General features: G+C 39.3%; 1 protein-coding gene across 1 annotated transcript in view; it reads left to right on the top strand.

Annotated features, from left to right (window-relative positions):
• taok2b (TAO kinase 2b) overlaps positions 1–19,796 on the top strand; it is a gene marked incomplete at its 3' end in the record, with an annotated part of 45,772 nt that overhangs the window by 5,645 nt on the left and 20,331 nt on the right. Inside the window, exons 2-12 of the mRNA XM_083904191.1 lie at positions 4,549–4,689; positions 8,932–9,003; positions 9,897–9,998; positions 12,028–12,073; positions 12,169–12,265; positions 12,495–12,608; positions 12,887–12,978; positions 13,104–13,197; positions 15,957–16,038; positions 16,369–16,536; positions 18,575–18,781. Of these exons, the coding sequence (XP_083760317.1) occupies positions 4,558–4,689; positions 8,932–9,003; positions 9,897–9,998; positions 12,028–12,073; positions 12,169–12,265; positions 12,495–12,608; positions 12,887–12,978; positions 13,104–13,197; positions 15,957–16,038; positions 16,369–16,536; positions 18,575–18,781 (1,206 nt within the window). The 5' untranslated portion in view covers positions 4,549–4,557. The remainder of the gene's footprint in view (positions 1–4,548; positions 4,690–8,931; positions 9,004–9,896; positions 9,999–12,027; positions 12,074–12,168; positions 12,266–12,494; positions 12,609–12,886; positions 12,979–13,103; positions 13,198–15,956; positions 16,039–16,368; positions 16,537–18,574; positions 18,782–19,796) is intronic.

Below are 19,796 nucleotides of genomic sequence, written 5' to 3'. Positions count from 1 at the left end.
AAAAGCTCATAAAAAACATTCTTATGTTCACCAAACACATTTAGCACAGGAGCAGAAAAAACCTGTTACAGCGCACACATTGAAAAGCGGCACCGGAGCATCAGCATGATTATGTAAACAGCGGAGAATTCACAGATTCTAACGGTACCATTTTTATCACTCTACGAACAAGATTCACGGATCCAGCCCCAAATTAAGAGCAAAACAACAACTGACTTTCAAGAAATACAAGCGGAAATGTTGTCTTACCTTTGCTGTTTATCAAAACAAGTTATTTCCACTGGAACAGAACTGCTTCCAATGAAGAACTACACTTCCCAGCATGCTTTGGGGACAAATCCCAGTCTGATTGATCATTTACTTTGTATTTTTCTACAGTATTATTTTGTTACAGAAAAGAGAGAAATCTTATTATTTACGTTCAAATCTGTTCAGTGTTCCAAAATATTGTTATTAAATGTTACATTAAGTTGCTATATAAGTAAATGTTGTTTAAATAAAATGTTTTTTAAATTTAAAAAAAATTGTGGAATGTATCGAACTGTGGGTCAAAAATCGTGATACAAATCGAATCGTGAGTTTGTGTATTGTTACAGCCGTAATAATAATATTAAAGCAAACATAGAGCATCCATATCGGAATAGTATCAGTAGGGCCCTATGAAATCCGTTTTATTTTTTTCCAAATTCCGTTTTATTTTTTTCCAAATTCCGTTTTTTCCGTTTTAATTTTTTAGAATTCCGTTTTTTCTGTTTTATTTTTTTTATTCTGTTTTTTTTTTACCTTTTATACTTACTTTACCACCATAGAATGTGTGCTTTTTGTGTCAGTGAAAAAAATGTCCACTGAAATGCAACTTTCTTCTTGTATCCACTGACTTCTCAATTGTTCAATTGTTTTGACTTAAGTTAAATCCTAATTAAGTAAATGCCAGTGAATCTTAAAACAAGCCATGCAATGCTGGTCACATTAAAAAGTAAAATAATTAACATAAATAAAAATGTGGTAGTGCCCCCTGGTGCAGACGGATTTCTGCGCACCGCCCCTGCGCTGTACTGTTCTCCCTCTCCTGCGCCGTGCGCTTCTCCGTATCCGTCTGGATCATTTCTCTACACGCATTATTACCCCTACAACTCTGCAATTAAGGGAATAACAGATGCATCAGATGAGCCGATGTCTTTAGTTAACTGTTCAAAGAGAGAGAATGTTCTCTGCTGTGAAGTGAAAGTCGTGGGGAGTTCATAAGTTTCACTTTTGCGCAGAGACTTTCCAGCATTTAACAGGCGATGTTCCACAGTTTACTCGCCGTGTTTCGGCCGCCGAATTATCGGCGCATTCCTAAATATAACATCTTTATTGACAATAAAAATATAACCGTAATAATCGCGTATTTGATGGTGTAACTTGAGTTTCAATCGGCACCTGGACAAGGGGACGCTCGCCGGTTACATGCGAGCGCATCGCGCTTGTTCCGCGGTTTAGAAAAAAAAAGTGTATATAAAGTAAATAAACAAGCAACACGCACTGGGGGAAACCCTGGCCAGGTGAGTGTTTGTGAGGAGATGCACGGGTGGTGCCACGAATGAGCGTTCCCCGGAACATTTCTCCAGACAAACGTTCCTTCTCCTCACGATGACAGCATTTCAGTCAAATTATGTCAATTTCCGCGATATTCCGCGTTTAACATTAGATTCCGTTTTTATTGGCCAAAATCATAGGGCCCTATATCAGTATCGGTATCATCAGATATCCAAATTCAGGTATCGGATCGGAAGTGAAAAAAAAAAAGTTGATCGATGCATCCATAATTATTTGGCTTTATGTTTCTGGTTAGAGAGACACATGGGTAAATTAATGGGTGGATCGGTAGATGGTCAGCTGAAGCTGATGGCCACTTTGATATTTTCCATCAGAATGAGCCAACATACATAAAAATAATTAATTTTACCAATGAACACAACAGACTCAATCATATGGAGTTCAAAAGCAAAGGCTGTATTGAGCTGCAAAGAAGTGTGTTCATTTTTTAGTGTGATTAGCAGAAACGGCTGCCCTTTGATATTATGGAGCATGAAAAAATTTATATTTTTCAATAAATTGATATTAGAACGAAGTGTATTCTGCAGTATTCTTTTGTGACATTGGGAGTTGGCACACATGCACTACACCTTGGGATGGGATAGTATGTAAAATTATCATATGTTGTAATAAAAAGCACTCAAATTGATTGCTTTGAATTTTCATAATTGGCATAATCATGAACAGCTAAAATCTTAATTATTTAATGTGCATGACTTGGAAATTTTTGTCAATAACAGAGTTCTAGTGATTTATTTTGAATTTCCCAAAAGGTGTGTGCATAAATGGCAATGAATTCACATAGTAAAGTAATAGTAATAGTAAAAATAATCATAACTGGTGAGTTTCATATTGTACATATATGAAATCACTGTCTCACATATCTATACAGTAGAATGCAAATTTTCATGATTTTTCCTTTAAAATCATTGGTTGTTTGGATAAGAAATTCCAGTTATAAATATCATATTGGAGACAAACAGTGATATTTGAGAAGTGAAATAAAGTTTATATGATTTACAGAAAGTGTGCAAGAATTATTTAAACACAATTAGGCATGTGCATAAGTTTAGGCACCACAAAAGAAAAACATTTTGCATCCTCCTTTTGCAGAAATAACAGCCACACCAACACTTCCTATAGCTTAGAATTATAGTCTAGATTCTGGCCGAAGGTATTTTGGACCATTCTTCTTTAAAAGGCATCTCCAGTTCAGTCAGGTTTGATGGTTTCTGAGCATGGACAGCCCACTTTAAACCACACCACAACAACTTCAGCTTTGTCACTGATTCCTGGACATTGTTCTCCAGAATCTGCTGATATTGAGTGGAATCCATGCGACCCCAACTTTAACAAGATTCCCAGTCCCTGCTCTGGCCACACAGCCCCACAGCATGATGGAACATCACCAAATTTTACTGCTTACACAAAATGAAGCTGGCTTGTTCAAATGTGCTTTAGCATACCTCAAGCGACTCTGTTTGTGGCGGGTGCAGAGAAAAGGCCTTTTCTGCATTACTCTTCCATACAGCATCTCTTTGTGTAAAGTGCGCTGAATAGTTGAACGATGCACAGTGACACAGGGCCTTAACTAGAACTGTGCCTGTGGTCTTCCAACTCCTCACAATGTTCCTCACAGTTGAAACTGAGAGCTTAAATCTCTGAGATAGCTTTCTGTATCCTTCCCCTAAACCATGATGTTGAACAATCATTGTTCTCAGGTCATTTGAGAGTTGTTTTGAGGCTCCCATGTTGCCACTCTTCAGAGAAGATTCAAAGAGGAGAAACAATTGGCCTTCTTATAATACCCTTTCCCATGATTGGATTCACCTGTGTATGGAGGTCAAGGGTCACTGAGGTTACCAAACCAATTTTGAGTTCCAATACTTCGTGCTAAATGTATTGAAATCAATAAAATGACAAGGGGGCAATTTATGCACATGCCTAATTTTGTTTAAATTATTCTTGCACACTTTCAGTAAATCATTTGTCTCCTATATGATATATATGATGTGAAATTTCTCATCCAAACAACCAATGATTTATAAAGGAAAATCATGAAAGCTTACAGTAAATTTTCATAATCTTTATGATGAGGATCGAGTACATTCACGATGAAGTGCAGGGGATACGAGATCTTAGTAAAATGTGGTGACAGACTCTTAAGAGCAGAGCACACTTTTCATTAGTTTCACTCCGTGGTCTCAATCTTTGTGTTGTAGACGCTTTAGAGATGTAATTAAGGGAATATCAGATGAGCTGATCTCTTTAGTTAACTGCTCAAAGGGGACGAGAATAGAGTTCTGTATGCAGCCAAGTTTCGGTTTTGGGCAAAGAGATTTTCCCTGCAATTAATAGGAGCTGTTCCACTGTGTACTCACATCTTGTTGGAATCATTTTATTGGCGTTCCAAACTGATGTTGGACAGACTCTAAGCGGTATAGACAGGCGCGTGTTGTCTGCAGTTTTTGCATGCATCATCACAACATCGTTTCAGTAGTTACCGGGGGAAAAAGTTGAGGAAAAAATAGGGCGTCTTTTGGGCGTCCTGCCTAAAAGTAGGGGGTCTTATTCCTTATTATTTTCAGTCCGGGCATCAAGGATTTGGAGAATCGCGGCACCTCAAGTATCAAGTATGTTATTTGTTGATGCTTTCATCACCCTCTTGTCCAACCAGTGTGAGGCTTCTTATCATAGATGCCTCCCCCTTTAATGCTGAACCTGTTGCGTCATCATCTCCGCTACTTTTTCAAAGCAAGGCATTGGGCAGTGTTAGCCTCAGAAGTTTCCTTAATCTTGATGACATATGGTCATTTTATGACTTACTACAATACATTTCTTACGTACAGCTCCTTTAAGGCAGTTAGATGTGGATAAAATCCTTCAGAGATTCAAATGTGTCAAATATGTGTTTCTTGGTGTTTCATGTTGCCACATGCTAACCAAGTTTGTCTCTCCCACACTTACAAGGCGCTGGCCATGCCATCGAGTGTGCGGGCCGGGAGCCTGAAGGACCCGGAGGTGGCTGAACTGTTCTCCAGGGACGATCCCGAGAAGCTCTTCACAGACCTGAGGGAGATAGGACATGGAAGCTTTGGAGCAGTTTACTTTGTAAGTTACTTTAGTTGTTGTGCCAATAACACATAAACTTAAAGCTCCAATAGACAGGAAGTGCCAATTAACACTGTTTTTGGTGTGTATCTGCACCATTACCTCGATTATGAAGTAAACGTTTCCTAAAGTTTTGAAACAAACAGTTCAGACACTGCTGAGAACACTGGGTTATATTGTATTATCTGGCTCTACAAGTGGTCTGAAAAAGCCTGCAATCGTGACGTAAGGATCCCGTCTCCTGAACAGCAGATTCTCCTGCTCTGGGCACTAGTCCGGGCAAATCCGGTTGTGTACATTGAACCGCAGAAGAAGGAAGTTCGTTGTGGAGGTGTTTCACTTGCAACAGTGTCTTCTGACTCTGGGTCCAACTCCTGGGTCAATGACTGGGTCAATGAGGGACTACGGCGGGGAGGCGTCACAAAGCCATTTAACAATGTTTTGATAATTGTGCGGTGCATCCATAGTTCCAGATGGGCAGCTGCGCTTCTGAGAGCCGATGTGCTAATTACGTCACTTCCAGGTAACTGGCCAATCACAAGACAGTGGGAAAGCTCTCGTTGGCTGTCCAATCACAACACAGTCTGCCTTCTGGGGGTGGGATTTCGGTCTGAAACAGCGTGGCTGACTAGAGCTTCAGTGAGGAGAGATTTTGATCGGCTCGTTTGCAGCAACTAGGAGGTTTTTGACCATAAAAACAAGTTAATGTATGTAAGTAGACCTGCATAACTCGCATATATGGGTGATAGGACCACTCTGTGGGAGCTTTAACGTTTTACAGCATTAAATGTACTAAGACTGAGCAATTACCGATTTGAAACAGCGCAGGAAAAATGGCTAAGGCTGCAATTGCTCTGTTTTTTGATTGTTCTATGCCACTTTAAAAAAAAGGTCCCGACTCTTGTCCCAAATATGACAGGCTTCATTCAGTGATTGAAACAAATATATAAACATTAATGAAACGTTTACATGCAGAGCGCGCGCTCACTCGCAAAGCAGACGGCAACGGCGCGGATGTTGTGTGATCAAATACACCGGAATGGCGGTATATTAAAAATTCGGAATATTTCTGTCTGATCGGCCGATCGCCGATTGCGGCCGATCACATGAAAATCGTCCGGTTCTGGTCACTGGCCGATTAATCGGTGCATCCCTACGAATGAGCATCACTTAAAATGTGCACGAGTGAGCAGCAAAAGCTGCAAATTAAGACACAAAAGATTTAACCATTAGGTTAAAAGCCATTTAACCTAAAACTAATTCGACTTGAAGGAATGTGGGCCAGACCATTGTTGTGCCCTCCACCAGCACAACAGCACCACTGCTGAAAACAGTATTTGTAGAAACACTCCTGTATGTGTATGGGCTCTCCATCCATCCATTATCTACCGCTTTATCCTCCACCAGAGGGTTGCGGGGGGTGCTTAATTGGGCGATAGGGGGGTACACCCTGGACAGTTCGCAGTCCATCGCAGGGCCACATTTAGAGACAAACAAGCATTCACTCACACTCTCACACCTACGGTCAATTTAGAGTGACCAATTCACCTAATTCCCATATCGCATGTTTTTGGACTGTGGGAGGAAGCGGGAGAACCCGGAGAAAACCCACACACACGGAGAGAACATGCAAACTCCTTGCAGAAAGGCCCTTGTTCCAAGTTGTTCCGAACGGGGCTCGAACCCAGGAACCCGGGTCTTCTTGCTGCTAATGCAAGAGTGTTAACCACTACAACAACCGTGGGCCCAGTATGGGCTCTCATTCGATTTTAATTATGATGCATGTTTTACCTAATAGTAGATGATGAACCATGATATATTTTTTTTCTTAGTATTGAGGCATTGAAACATTCAATTAGGCATTCCTTTAGGCCCTGAACATGGCCTTGCATAATGGGGTTATTGTTATTATTGTTGTTGTTATTATTATTATAGTGGCTTAAATGGACATATGTGTTTCCAATAGCTCGACTCATGGCGTCATAACCAGGGAAAATGTGTGACATCAGACTGTTGTGCACTGATTGGTCAGAGTGCTGTCACAGGAAGAGGCACAAGAATCAGTCCGGCCCAAGACGAACAAAAAATCCTCTTGACACTATGACCTCAACTCAACAGGAAGTCAGTCATTTTGGATTTGAAGTATATCTTGGCGTTTTGCAAGTTTCGTAACTGAGCTTGCTAGTCTGAGGGTGTTTATCCTAGGAAGATGAAAAACGTATCAAATTGTATTATAGGGCTGCAACTTTTTGGTGTTGACTAATCTATTGATTATTTTTTCGATAAGTTTACAAATCATGATTATCTTCGTTAGAACCTATATATACCTATATGGACTTGTGTTTAACCTACAAACAGTGGACTGACACGTGTGCTTTAATAACATTTATCACAGTTAATTACCTGAAACAAGTTATCACAGATTTGTTACATCTTAAAGAGGACCTAGACCGGAAGTTCCAATTAACGCTGTTTTTTTAGTGTGTATCTGCATCATTACCTTGTTTAAGAAGCTCTGAAGGTTCAAAACAAACCGTTCAGCCACTGCTGAGAACGCTGTGTTTTCGAATAATAACTTCAAACCAACTTCACTGCGCTGCATAACAGATGCTTGCACACCGTGGTTTGTTTGTTGACATCCATTTTCTCATTCTCATCGTAGTCTACGCCACCTTGCGATAATAGATGCACTACAAAGTAGGAGTAGAAAGATTTCATAAATGCAATCATTGATTCAATCATTTGTTTTGCTATTTGTCTCTTTATAATCAAGCGAATAATAAATACTCATGCAGTAATACTCAAGTAGTAATAAAAATATTTACTGGCTCCAGCTCTTAGTGAGTGTCACCCGTAGCGTTTCTGGCTGTTTCAGGTTAAACTGATGTGGAAAATAAAAGTGCTGCTCTTTTACAGCATTTTATGTGCGACCACCATGATAAACCATAAAAGGTGAGCAGCACAGAAAAGGCCTGACAGACAAAGGAAGAATGATGGTGTCGGTCAGACAGCAGAGAGGATATTGATGGTTGTGCCAATAAGAACACAGCATGGATAAAACCTGTAAAAATAAAAACAGGGCCAAGGATGTCTTTAAGTGGTGGATGTAAAGCCCTGTTTAATGAAGGGTGAAAAGGGATCTTCTTCTTTCTTGGATGAAAGGATGAGAGCAGGCACAAGTGAAGAGAGGAGGCTCAGCAGAAATCCTTGTGTTATGCAACTGTGATTTCTTTGTTGAGTATAATGTTAAATGGCTCGTTAATCCCAGAGTTGTCATGTGTTTTATGAGAACACATTATGAGCTCAGCTGCATCAAATGATCAATGAACTAAAACACTGTTAGAAATGCAAATCAGGAATAACTCTACCAGGGCACGATGAAGTGGGGATCTTATTAAAATATACTTTATTTAATATAATTTGATATGGATTCAAAGGCTGGACAATATGGCTTATAAATAATATCTGGATATTTTAGTCTATATCCTGATATACAAGATATATGTGGGTATAAAGTTGCACCTAAGTTGTTTCTCTGGACTCGATGTTTGTGCTTCTCAAAGGAGAATGACAGTACACTGTATACACTCTAAAATAATTTAATCTACTGTTTGTGATCTGTGTTACATGATCATAAAATACTCTTATTTTAACCTTTCATTTATGATAATGCTTGCTTTATTTGTTTGTCTTTTAAATTCTCAACTCAACTTTATTTATAAAGTGCTTCAAAAACAGCCACAGCTGGAACAAAGTGCTGTACATAAATAAGAATAGAATGTAATACTTATAAACATTAAAATAATGATACTAAAACAAGAGCAGAGACTCATGCTGGGTTGAAAGCCAAGGAATAAACGTGGGTTTCAAGACGAGCTTTAAAAATGGATAGTGAAGGGGCTTGTCTGATGTGAAATGGGAGGTCATTCCATAGTTTGGGACTGGCAACAGAAAATCCTCTATCCCCCCTGAGCTTCCACTTAGACCTCGGTGCCTCCAGGGGCAGCTGATCAGCTAAGGAACTGGGCAGGAGCAGTGTTGAGTGACTTTAAAAAATATATATAATAATAATGTTATGATGTCATTATAATATATCATATTTAATGTATAATATTTCACATTCAATATAATAACTATGATGATTATCAATGCAACAGCCTTTAAAAATATAGATATAATATCCATATATTGCCCAGAGCTAATCTGGAATTATATGATTTCTCACTATTTTTTCCACTTCAGGCCCACGACATCCGCACAAATGAGGTGGTGGCCATCAAGAAGATGTCCTTTAGTGGCAAACAGTCCAACGAGGTAAGTATTGTTATTATTATTATTATTATTATTATTATGATTATTATAACAATAATAATCATAATAATAATTAGTGTGCTTACTGAAAGGCAGCACACTATTGTCCTTCTTAAGTTTTCTTATTCCTGTCAGCCAGATATTTGGTTAGTTCCTGCTCCTAGACCTTTTGAGATATCTCCACCGGTCCAACTCTGGAATGTTCGGCCGGAACCGGTGTAGTGTGGAAATTGAAGATAGGGTTACTTACCCTTGCCGTTCTTCCGCCATATTGGATTGAATAGAAAGCGAAACTAAACTTTCACAGGTCACAAATCCGATCTTGATGAACCTTGACGTACATGATCCTTGGACCAAGCCTCACAAAAGTTACCAGAAGGATTTCTGATTTTAGGAAGCATTTGCCCTTCACAGCCAGACGAAATCGGCGGCATAGCCGCCAAACAGGGTGTTGGCTCATATATCAGGAACGTTTTCACATATCGAAACCAAACTTTCTACATGAACTCGGGACTCAAGATCTGAAAAATGAAGTATTGATGAAATTCTCAGTTGAAGCATCAACACACCCTATTCCACTAACTGCTCGCATTAGTGAAATGCACCCGAGCAAGCACACTCTCCAGTTTCCCATAAATGCCTTCTTCTTCTTATCTTCTTATTATTATTATTATCATTATTATTATTATTATTGATTACATTTATATAGCACTTTTCTGGAAACCGAAAGCGCGCACTGAAACCAGTATTCATTCTCACTGGTGTCGGTAAGCTACAGCTGTTCTGGAGCAGAATGAAGCGACTTTTGGCTAAAGTCTTATCCTACATCTACTCTCGAAGATGAATAAGTTGAGATCACTGAGGTTTTTTCATGAATGATTGATTTTATTTTCCAGAAATGGCAAGATATCATCAAGGAAGTAAAGTTCCTCCAGAAACTGCGCCACCCCAACACCGTTGAGTACCGCGGCTGCTATCTGAGAGAGCACACAGCATGGGTATGTGCTTTTGTGTATGCATCACTCTTACCATAAATTGATTGTGCAATACATATTAGGGCTGCATGATTGTGGAACAAAATAATTATTTGGATCAAAATTACAATTATTTCAAATGATTACTCATTGACTTGAACTTGAAACAAATGGAATTTCCAACATTGAAAGTGTCACAACAATATTACAACATTGAAAGTGTCATTTTCAGAATATACCCCCAATTTGTAAAAATTGTTTGGTTGATTATTTTGTTTTTCTAATTGATTGGGACCATAATCATAATTGAAAAACTATTTGCGATTCATTGCACAGCCCTAATACATATTTACTGCAGGAAATCGGAGAATCTGGGGAAAAAAACCCACACAACCATGTGGACAGGCCCTCGTTTGATGGAAAGTATTCCCAAAAAATCCCCCCACAGATAATCTAAAATTACCTACTGTGTAACATACTGTATGATGCCAAGACAGCTCTAAATTTTGCACAAGATTGGTTTTCCCTGTTCTTTTTAAATTGAATTTAATGTGTACACTGCCAAATTACAACTTGCATCATCCTCAGGCACTTTATTTTAATAATTTAGGGTCCCAAACTTATTTTGTTTCGAAACCCAACATTTTCCACAATGACCAAACATTAGTGACAGCACTGTCATAACGTCAAGTCAAGTTGAGAAAAGACAGAAGCTTAAAAAATATACCACTGGCACTGATGTGTGTGAGTGTGTGTCTGATTGTACAGATGTGTCCATGTGTTGGTCTGTTTGTGCATGTCTGTGAGTGACAGAGGGGGGAGACGATGAAGATGAGAGGAGCTTGAGTAAATCAAAATTGTCCTTGCACTGAATGTGTTTTCTGTGATTGAAGGCGGATTGGGGCCATTCAGACATAAAACTAGAATGATCTGGCTGTGATTACATCACTGATAATACCAGGTCTGAATGAGGTCATAGTTGTTGCTGACTGGCACATACCCTGCACTGAGAACCTGCTTGAGACCCAGGGTTCTAGCCAAGATTCTATTTTAGCCCTAATGGTAATGGCGAGGGAGCGGGGGTTGGTGCGACCAAGTGGGGGGTTGGGGCTTGAGGCAAAAAAATTAAATTAAAATAACTTAACGTTACAAGGTAGTAAGTGCAAATTTATGGGTTGTACAGACATATTTAAAGTTATTCAAACAAATAAAAGAATAGGTGAGGTATAATCTGCCAAATATTAGCCTCATGTTTGAAATCAAATGATTTTAGGCCAGACAAAAATGTTGAGGTTACAAGGTAGGAGCTGTCATCACTTTATGGCAAGTGCAAATGAGCATTTCATGGGTTGTAGGAGGAGCGATTGACACATTTAAGAAATTGATAGACTTCAGCAAGCAGTATTTCAGGCGGCCCGGCCTTCCAAATAGGGTTAATGTATGCTAACCTCAAGATTAGTTCAGGTCAAGTCAAACTAACGCAAAGCTGCTGGGGATGGTTTCCATGGGCTTGACAGTTGTTATTTAGTGATTGACCAGATCGCCTTTGTTCTGTTCACTCATGAGGGAAACTTAGGGTGGGAGATGTTACGAGCTGCTAATGTGAGTTTTGTAGCAAAATGTAGATGGTATTCCTGCCGATGTGTGCATGATCTAAGTGCGAAGTATTACAGTCAAAATATCACTACGCTAATTGAAAGTTAGGGCAAGGGTCTGCATTTTTTTTTGCGTCGGCCCCAAATCATAGTAATCATAATCAAACAATCAATCTTTGTCCGTAAAACACACGAGAGTGCTAGCAAGGGCAACAGGACTGTTTGGCAGAGTGATTGAACTTTTGTGGTGCTTCATCCTTATAGTATTTTGATGTTCATTAGGACACCAGGGAACTAGGTTAACTTGGAGAAATGGGGTATAATATGACTCCTTTAATACATGCACTGTACTCTCAGGGAAAAGTGGCTCCAGCCCAAAAATGTGTGTAAACCTTTTCAAAGTGTGCACCCTAAAATAGCATGCATAATAACACTCTGTCTGTCTCTGTCTCTCCCAGCTGGTGATGGAGTACTGCTTGGGTTCAGCCTCTGACCTCTTGGAAGGTAAGTAAATGAGTAATTATGAAAGGCAAGGGAGTTAGTTTTATTTTTCAGTTGTTGGCATAAGCCCTCATATTCCTCATTATTTCTTAACCCAGTCCACAAGAAACCCCTCCAGGAGGTGGAAATAGCTGCCATAATCCATGGTGCATTGCAGGGATTGGTTTACCTTCACTCTCACAACATGATTCACAGGTACTGCCCGTTTCCTTTCACACTTTCTGTATCTGTATCCTGCTGTCCTCCCCCACACTTCTAACAAATACAGTGGAGAAAATCACAAACTGTACTGCCTTAGAGTCTGTTCACACATATTGAAATACATTAGACTGTACAGTCCCTCCCCTGTGAGTGTGTGGGGGGGTATTTGTTTGTTTTGACTATCTCACAGTTTTATCTTGGTCTCTCTCTGTCTGTATCTTAGGGATGTGAAAGCAGGAAACATCTTGCTAACAGAGCCAGGTCAAGTCAAACTGGGTGACTTTGGCTCTGCCTCCATTGTTGCTCCAGCCAACTCCTTCGTGGGAACACCTTACTGGTAAACACTGGTTTATTCTCATGTGTAAGAAATGACGTTATCAAAGCCTGCACTTTTTTTGGACTACATGCAGTTCTAAAAGTTTATAGAAACAATCGCATTGTGGTGAAGAGAGCAGGGCTGGGTATTAAAATTAATAAACAAAAGCAAAAACAAAAGATACCACTATAGCTGGTAGCTGTACCAAGTCCACCAAATAAATGCTTGATTAAATTAAAGGAAATTAATTATTGCACACATCATAAGACAGATTAAATGTTTCTGAATCCTTTATGCAGGATGGCCCCTGAGGTGATCCTGGCCATGGATGAGGGTCAGTACGACGGGAAGGTCGATGTGTGGTCACTTGGCATTACCTGCATAGAGCTGGGTAAGAAATGGCCTAAAATGGGTCCTTTCGTGTGCTTTTAATGTGTTCACCAAGCATCCAACCATTTTCTTTGCTCTCTTGCTCTTTACCTGACACTGTCACTGTTACACTTTGTTATTCTCTAGCGGAAAGGAAGCCTCCTCTGTTCAACATGAATGCTATGAGTGCCTTATACCACATCGCCCAGAATGAGAGCCCTGTGTTGCAGTCTAATCACTGGTGAGAGATGGTGAAACTTCCTTGTCAGATCTATGCAGAGAGGAGCAGTGCTCACACTAGACTGGAAGTCTGGGAGATAAAAAGTGCAAAGAAGCATTTTATTATGTTGTTTGTCATGTAGTGCTTTCATAAAATAGCTGCTCATATTATTGAGCAACGTAAAAGGATTAGTTGATTTTATTTTGCATGCCATTGCCTGAATTAAACAGGATGTATAATTTTAATACAACTATACATATGTAATACATTTGCTCCAAGTAGGAGGAATTTAAATTTAAATGTATGTTGCAGTTGATGAAATTTGAATCAGGGTTCTTGCTCGACCCCTGGCGACTTCTTTTCTTTTTTCAAAATAAGCGACTAGCGATAAATCTGCTGACTTTCTGTCATAAACCTAAATACTTTCTGAGAAGGAAAAGCAAAATTCTGCCGCACGAGTGAGATCCATCTAACTGTATTTACTGCAGGCGGAGAGCAGGGGACACACGGAAGCACTGTGTGAGTGCACAGCACACATACTGTACAGCTGTGTGTGGAACAATCACTGATCTGTTTTGTTAAAATAGGTTTTGTTTTCTCTTTTATTTATTTTATGATTCAACACTTTCACGCCAGACAGGACGTGTTCTAGTGATATCTGGTGTCTTTTCAGACTGACTTTAGTTACTTTGACAGTAGTTGGTAAAACCTGTCAAACATTCTCCAAACACAAGACAATGAATGACATCGGAAGAGAGAGCCTGGAATGTGACGTCATAAATTTCCTAAAGTAGTGTATTTTCCCACTCTTTCAAAAATAGCATTTGAGGTCCTCTAAAACGCCGTCTGTGTGAATGGAAAGCCTCTTCAGCAAAAAAAGCATATTCACCTAAACCCGTTTCAGTGTTGACGGCACCTAAATTTCACCCATAGAACAAAGGCGCTCAATCACTGCATAGCAACTGCCGAGCCCATGGTAACCATCACAACAACCTCCTCCTCATGATCTCTGTAGAGGGACCCCTTGTTAAGACGTTTAATAGTAATGCTGCTTGTGACAATTGGGCTAACATTTCTAAAAGAAGACTTAACCTCTTCTTCACGGTTGCCCCCGGGATCAGGGGCAGCGTCAGACACAGCGACAAAAGTGTCATAAAACCATATCTAACTTTAACAAACGCAGACATGCTGCATACCCACAGAAAGGTCAGAAACTCAGCTAAAATCTCACATCTGTCACAGCGCACCCATTGAAAAGCGGCACCTGAGCGTCGGCGTGATTATGTAAACAAAAAAAACACTGTCGACTGGAAAGCGGAGAATCTACAGATTCCAACGGTACCATTTTTATCACTTTACGACCAAGATTCACGGATCCAGCCCCAAAATAAGAGCAAAACAACAACTGACTTTCAAGAAATACAAGCAGAAATGTTGCCTTACCTTTGCTGTTTATCAAAACAAGTTATTTCCACCAGAACAAAACCACTTCTAATGAAGGACTACACTTTCCAGCATGCTTTGGGAACAAATCCCGGTCTGATTGATCATTACAGAGCGATATTAGATCGTTCTGAATGTCGTACAAATGCGTCATATGTATTTATGTCCTTTTGACTCACTAATGAAGTGATTCATACGCATTTGGATTTTACCGGTTTATAGGTTTAAAACGAGCTGTCAATCACCCTAAGGTAAGCCAGAGCTATGGCGCTGCGTAATTGAAGACACTTCAGAGCCACAGAGTAGTTATTACGCACTGCACAGGAAGCATCGATTTACAGTGAGTTATAATCCCTTTTTTTTGTTTTTTTTCAAAACAAGTTCTTTTCAGATCTGTAGTGACATATAAATAAAATGAAATGCCCAGACATCTCTTTAATAAAACCTCTGTAATTTCACTCGGCTTCATTTCAGCAGCATCAGACTTTGCACAGCTCATGTCCACATGTTGTAATATGACCTCCATGTGTTTTTAAGCTCCCACATTTTTTAAAGGTGATATTTGCTTTAAAATGCAATATTTTTTTAGGCGAGAGAAAAAAATCCTTCAGTTATGCTGTTTTCCATGTACATTTACTCACAGTGGCATCTACAGTGAAACGTACACCTCTGGTGGAAGCTCACAAGTGTTATCTTTATTTTGATACCAAGATAATCCACATAGAGCTTGTAACTGCAGAGGTTTGTATATGCTTAATAAGATAAGATGTGAGCTGTGTACCAAATCTAGGTAGTACTAGTTGGCTTTGTGGTGTTTTGAATGTTTTAAATAAACAATGAATTTTTTATCTCTGTTTTTCGGTTGTCTCTGAGTTTAAATATCTTGTGTAAAGGTCCTTTGTGAAGGTTACACACTGCCAAGATACAAAGGTATAAAAATTACCCATCAAGAATATATGGTGTAAAAAGAAGAATGTTTCCCTTTGGGTACCATTAGAGTGGCCAATTTTCAAATTCCACTGCACTCCTTCCTTACGCTAAAATACAATCCTGGCTAGAACCCTGTGAATGCTGAATGACATGATGAAATAAAGAATGTTTTAGTCTATCATTCATGTCTTTTCACTTTTTGTCAGCTCAAAATAAATGAGACTGGTTAACAAGAAAATTAAATGCATTTTAAAAAAAAAATTAAGTTAGAACGTTTTTTCAAAAACAGAATCTACAATACATTAGTCTGTGTTGCTGTTGAACAACACTTAAAACCTGAAGTCTTTCATGACTATGTGATTATTGTCTTTATATTGACATTTATTTTATTTTTTTATCAATTGCAGGTCTGATTATCTCCGCAATTTTGTGGACTCCTGTTTGCAGAAGATTGCCCAGGACAGACCGACCTCTGATGTGCTGCTCAAGGTAAAAGGCCTCAGAAATATGTTTGAATGCTGCTTATGCAAGGTCCAACATTTAAAATGTATGTTGGTTTATTGGCAGAAATGTAATATACTACCCATATGTATAATTTATAAGTGTAATAACTGTATATTTCGGGCTCGTAATTACAGTTAATGTGTTGGACTTGGACACAACGTGCGCGGGCTCTGGTCGGCCTTGATTTTTTGGGCCCAATCTAAGCTCTATTCTGAATAGCACACTAGATAAACTTAAATACACAACACGATCCCCTCTGTCCCTCAGATTCATGTGACTATTTAAATTGTTAACCTGTTTTTGTCCATGTCCCAGCACCACTTCCTGTGCAGGGAGCGTCCCATTACAGTGGTGATGGACCTGATCGCACGCACCAAGGACGCTGTTCGTGAGCTGGACAATCTTCAATACCGGAAGATGAAGAAAATCCTCTTCCATGAGGCACACAACGGTCCTGCTCCAGAGGGAGGGGAGGAGGAGGAGGTAAGAAATTTAACTATCTATAATATTATAAAGGTTTCTGCCTTACTATGTACAGTACCTTGAGATAATGTATGTGATTGAATTGAGGCAAACAGAGCTGAAGGAGTTTTGTAACCCTTTCATGATCATGAAAATCAGGTCGTCTGGATTTATATTGAAATTAAATGAGTGACCGGTTCTGCCCCTTTCTGCTCCTTTTTCCAAGATAACTTTTACTTTCCATATCTGACAGTTATTCAACCATTTAGGAATTACATTACGGCGAAGCTGACCTCACAAACGCGTGACGCGCTGGTGAATCTTTTCTGTGATTGGACGGTCGTTCTGTGGAAGTACGCTGTTCTCTTCTCCCTCTCCTGCGCCATGTGCTTCTCCGTCTCTAAGCGGGCTTTCCGTATCCAATGCAGCCTGGATCACTTCTCTACACGCAGTTTTATCCACATCCAAATAATTATATTTATGACGAGGATCGAGTACAGTCACGATGAAGTGCAGAGGATCTGAGTAAAGCGTGGCGACAGACTCTTAAGATGCATTTTAATGAACAATCCATGAAACAATACTTACAGCCATCCACTTTGTTTTTATTATTATTATTCATTATATTCTAGAGCGCTTTTTTAAGACACCCAAAGAGCTTTACAAATTACCCATTATTAATTAACACATTCTCACTGGTGGTGGTAAGCTACGTGTAGCCACAGCTGCTCTGGAACAGACTGATGGAAGCGTGGCTGCCAATGTGCTCCAACCGGCCCCTCCCACCACAATCATTCATACATACATTCATTGCATGTTTTTTCAAACTGGGAGGAAGCTGGAGGAAGAGAAAACCCACGCCCACACGGGGAGAACATGCAAACCCGCGGCTCGAACTTGTTCCAACCAGGGTTGGAACCCAGGAACTCGGGTACTCGCACATCACATTTTCAATACGAATTTCAATTAAATACGGCCAACAATTAAAAACACAAAATGCAACACAAACAACCTCATGTGCGCTCACAAAATGTAACAAATCCTCTAAGAGATCAAAATATATATCATAAAAATTAGTAAGGAAAAACATAAATAGGTGCTGTTCCATAGTGTACTCTCTGTACACTCCCTTAATATAACATCTTTATTGACAAGAACAATATAACCGTAATAATAATGACGTATTTGTTGTGTGACTTGGGTTTCAAACGGCACCTGGACATGTATTCGCCCTTGTTCCCCAGTTTAGAAAAATGTGTTACTTTATTACTCCAGTATTTCACATTCAATGCACATGCAATGCGCTGTCTTTCTTTCTGTTTGTTCGGCTGTATATGACTTAATGATTATCTGACCTCATACTTTTTGCTTGATAAAAATGATTTATTTTATGATGAACATCTTAAAATTTGACTTGAATACATGTTATAATTATAAAGAAAAAAACACACAAAATGAATTGATTACCAATATTGTTCCCCTGCTGTAGTTAAACAAAAGAACAGGAGCTGGTTTAAACTCTCTCTGCATTTGCACTGTACTTCTCAATCTGTACTGAGACATCAGAACCCCTTCCTCTCAATACAAAGCCCATTGTTTCCATCAGCATTTAATTTCTCTTGACTGTTCCCAATCCCCCTTAAGGAAATGAAGGAATTTAAAGAATGTAAGGCTGTACTTTCAGAAAGTGTAGACCTTTAATTCACTCTGTGTTGTCATGCACGGTTTACAAAAGGTTTTCATGTGATAGGCATGCTAAAGCAACTGGATTTCAATTATGTCCAGATTATTTTAAGGCAGGGCGAAAGTCACCTCTGTCAAAGCCTGAACAGTTCCGCATCACATGTATTGGCACTATGTAGCCTCTGGTTTTGGGTCTGTGCCCAAAAAATAAGTACAATATTCTGCTTTATGCCATATGTCACACATCATTGTGTCACGTTAATTTAGGCAGTTGACTGGCCTCGACATTAAGGCTGTCACTCAATAAAGAAAGAAACGAGAGTCAGTTCTCATAAAATGATTTTCCACTCCTCTTCCTGTTTCTCTTCCCCACCAGGATGTGGAGCAATATATGCTGCGCACCGGCACAGTCAACAGTATGGAGAGCTCCCACTCTCTGCCATCCATGTCAATCAGTGCCAGCTCCCAGAGCAGCTCTGTCAACAGCCTTGCAGACGGCTCTGATGACAGCGGGGAGATGGCTATGATGCAGGAGGGAGAGCACACCGTCACCTCAAATAGCTCCGTCCTGCACAAGCCCCTGGTCAGTGTTCCTGGAGTAATTCACCATAGCTCTGAATTACAGAAAGACTGTGGTGACACTGTTTGTTTCAGTGACACAGTGAAGGATTTCAACCTTCAAATAACCTCTCAAACATTATTTTGATTCGATATCATTAGAACTGGGTGAATGTCTGCATCGCTTGCATTGGCACTATGTTTTGTAAATCTCTGGTCTGTTTCACAAAAATAACTACACCATTTTGCTTTATGGCATATGGCCTGCAGTTGAAAACCTGTGGAGAGACCCGGAGAGCAAATCCTGCATTGAATTTTCACTATGGCTGTTTCTCAATATCCATACTTGCCTGTACTTGTGATAACGTCATCGGCCTCAGCCCAAGTTCTGTTCCAATTCTCAAGAACGCGAGCAGAGAGTACCTGACAGTTTGAAAGTTTATATAATATTACTGTTTTATTTATTCTAACTTCTAATTTTAGATTAATATTACAGTCGCACTGTGATTGTATATGTATTTAAATATATTGGACACTATAATATAGTGTCCATTATATTTAATATTTATATTTATTACATATATGTACACATACATTAGATGTATGTGTGTGTGTATATATATATATAGATATATATATATCTATATATATATATGCATACATAAGTCTAATATATGTATTACTCTACACTGCTTATATCTATTTTCCACATGGTACTGTATATTTTAATAAAAATTAATTAATACATTCAGTTAAATATTTAAAATGTGAAAATAATAACAATATATATGCATTTATTAAAAGTATTTTATGTGTTCATTTATCAACACTGTAGGTGGCAGTAATGAGCTTAAGTGCTTGGCACCATTCAAACAGTAGAACAAGGAAGTACACTGCTGTTCCAATTGAAGATATCGTACTTGTGTACTCCCGTAATTGGCGAGTATGTACTCCAGTCGTACTTCTAAAGTATACTTCCCACTGGCATACTTGGGTATTGAGAAAGGGCCTCTGTCTGTGTATATCATTGCACAAATTGA

Source organism: Microchirus variegatus (assembly GCF_963457635.1).
Source record: "Microchirus variegatus genome assembly, chromosome: 17".
Taxonomy (NCBI): Eukaryota; Metazoa; Chordata; class Actinopteri; order Pleuronectiformes; family Soleidae; genus Microchirus; species Microchirus variegatus.
Note: the sequence above shows the minus strand (reverse complement) of the source record. Positions and strands in the feature narration are given on the sequence as shown.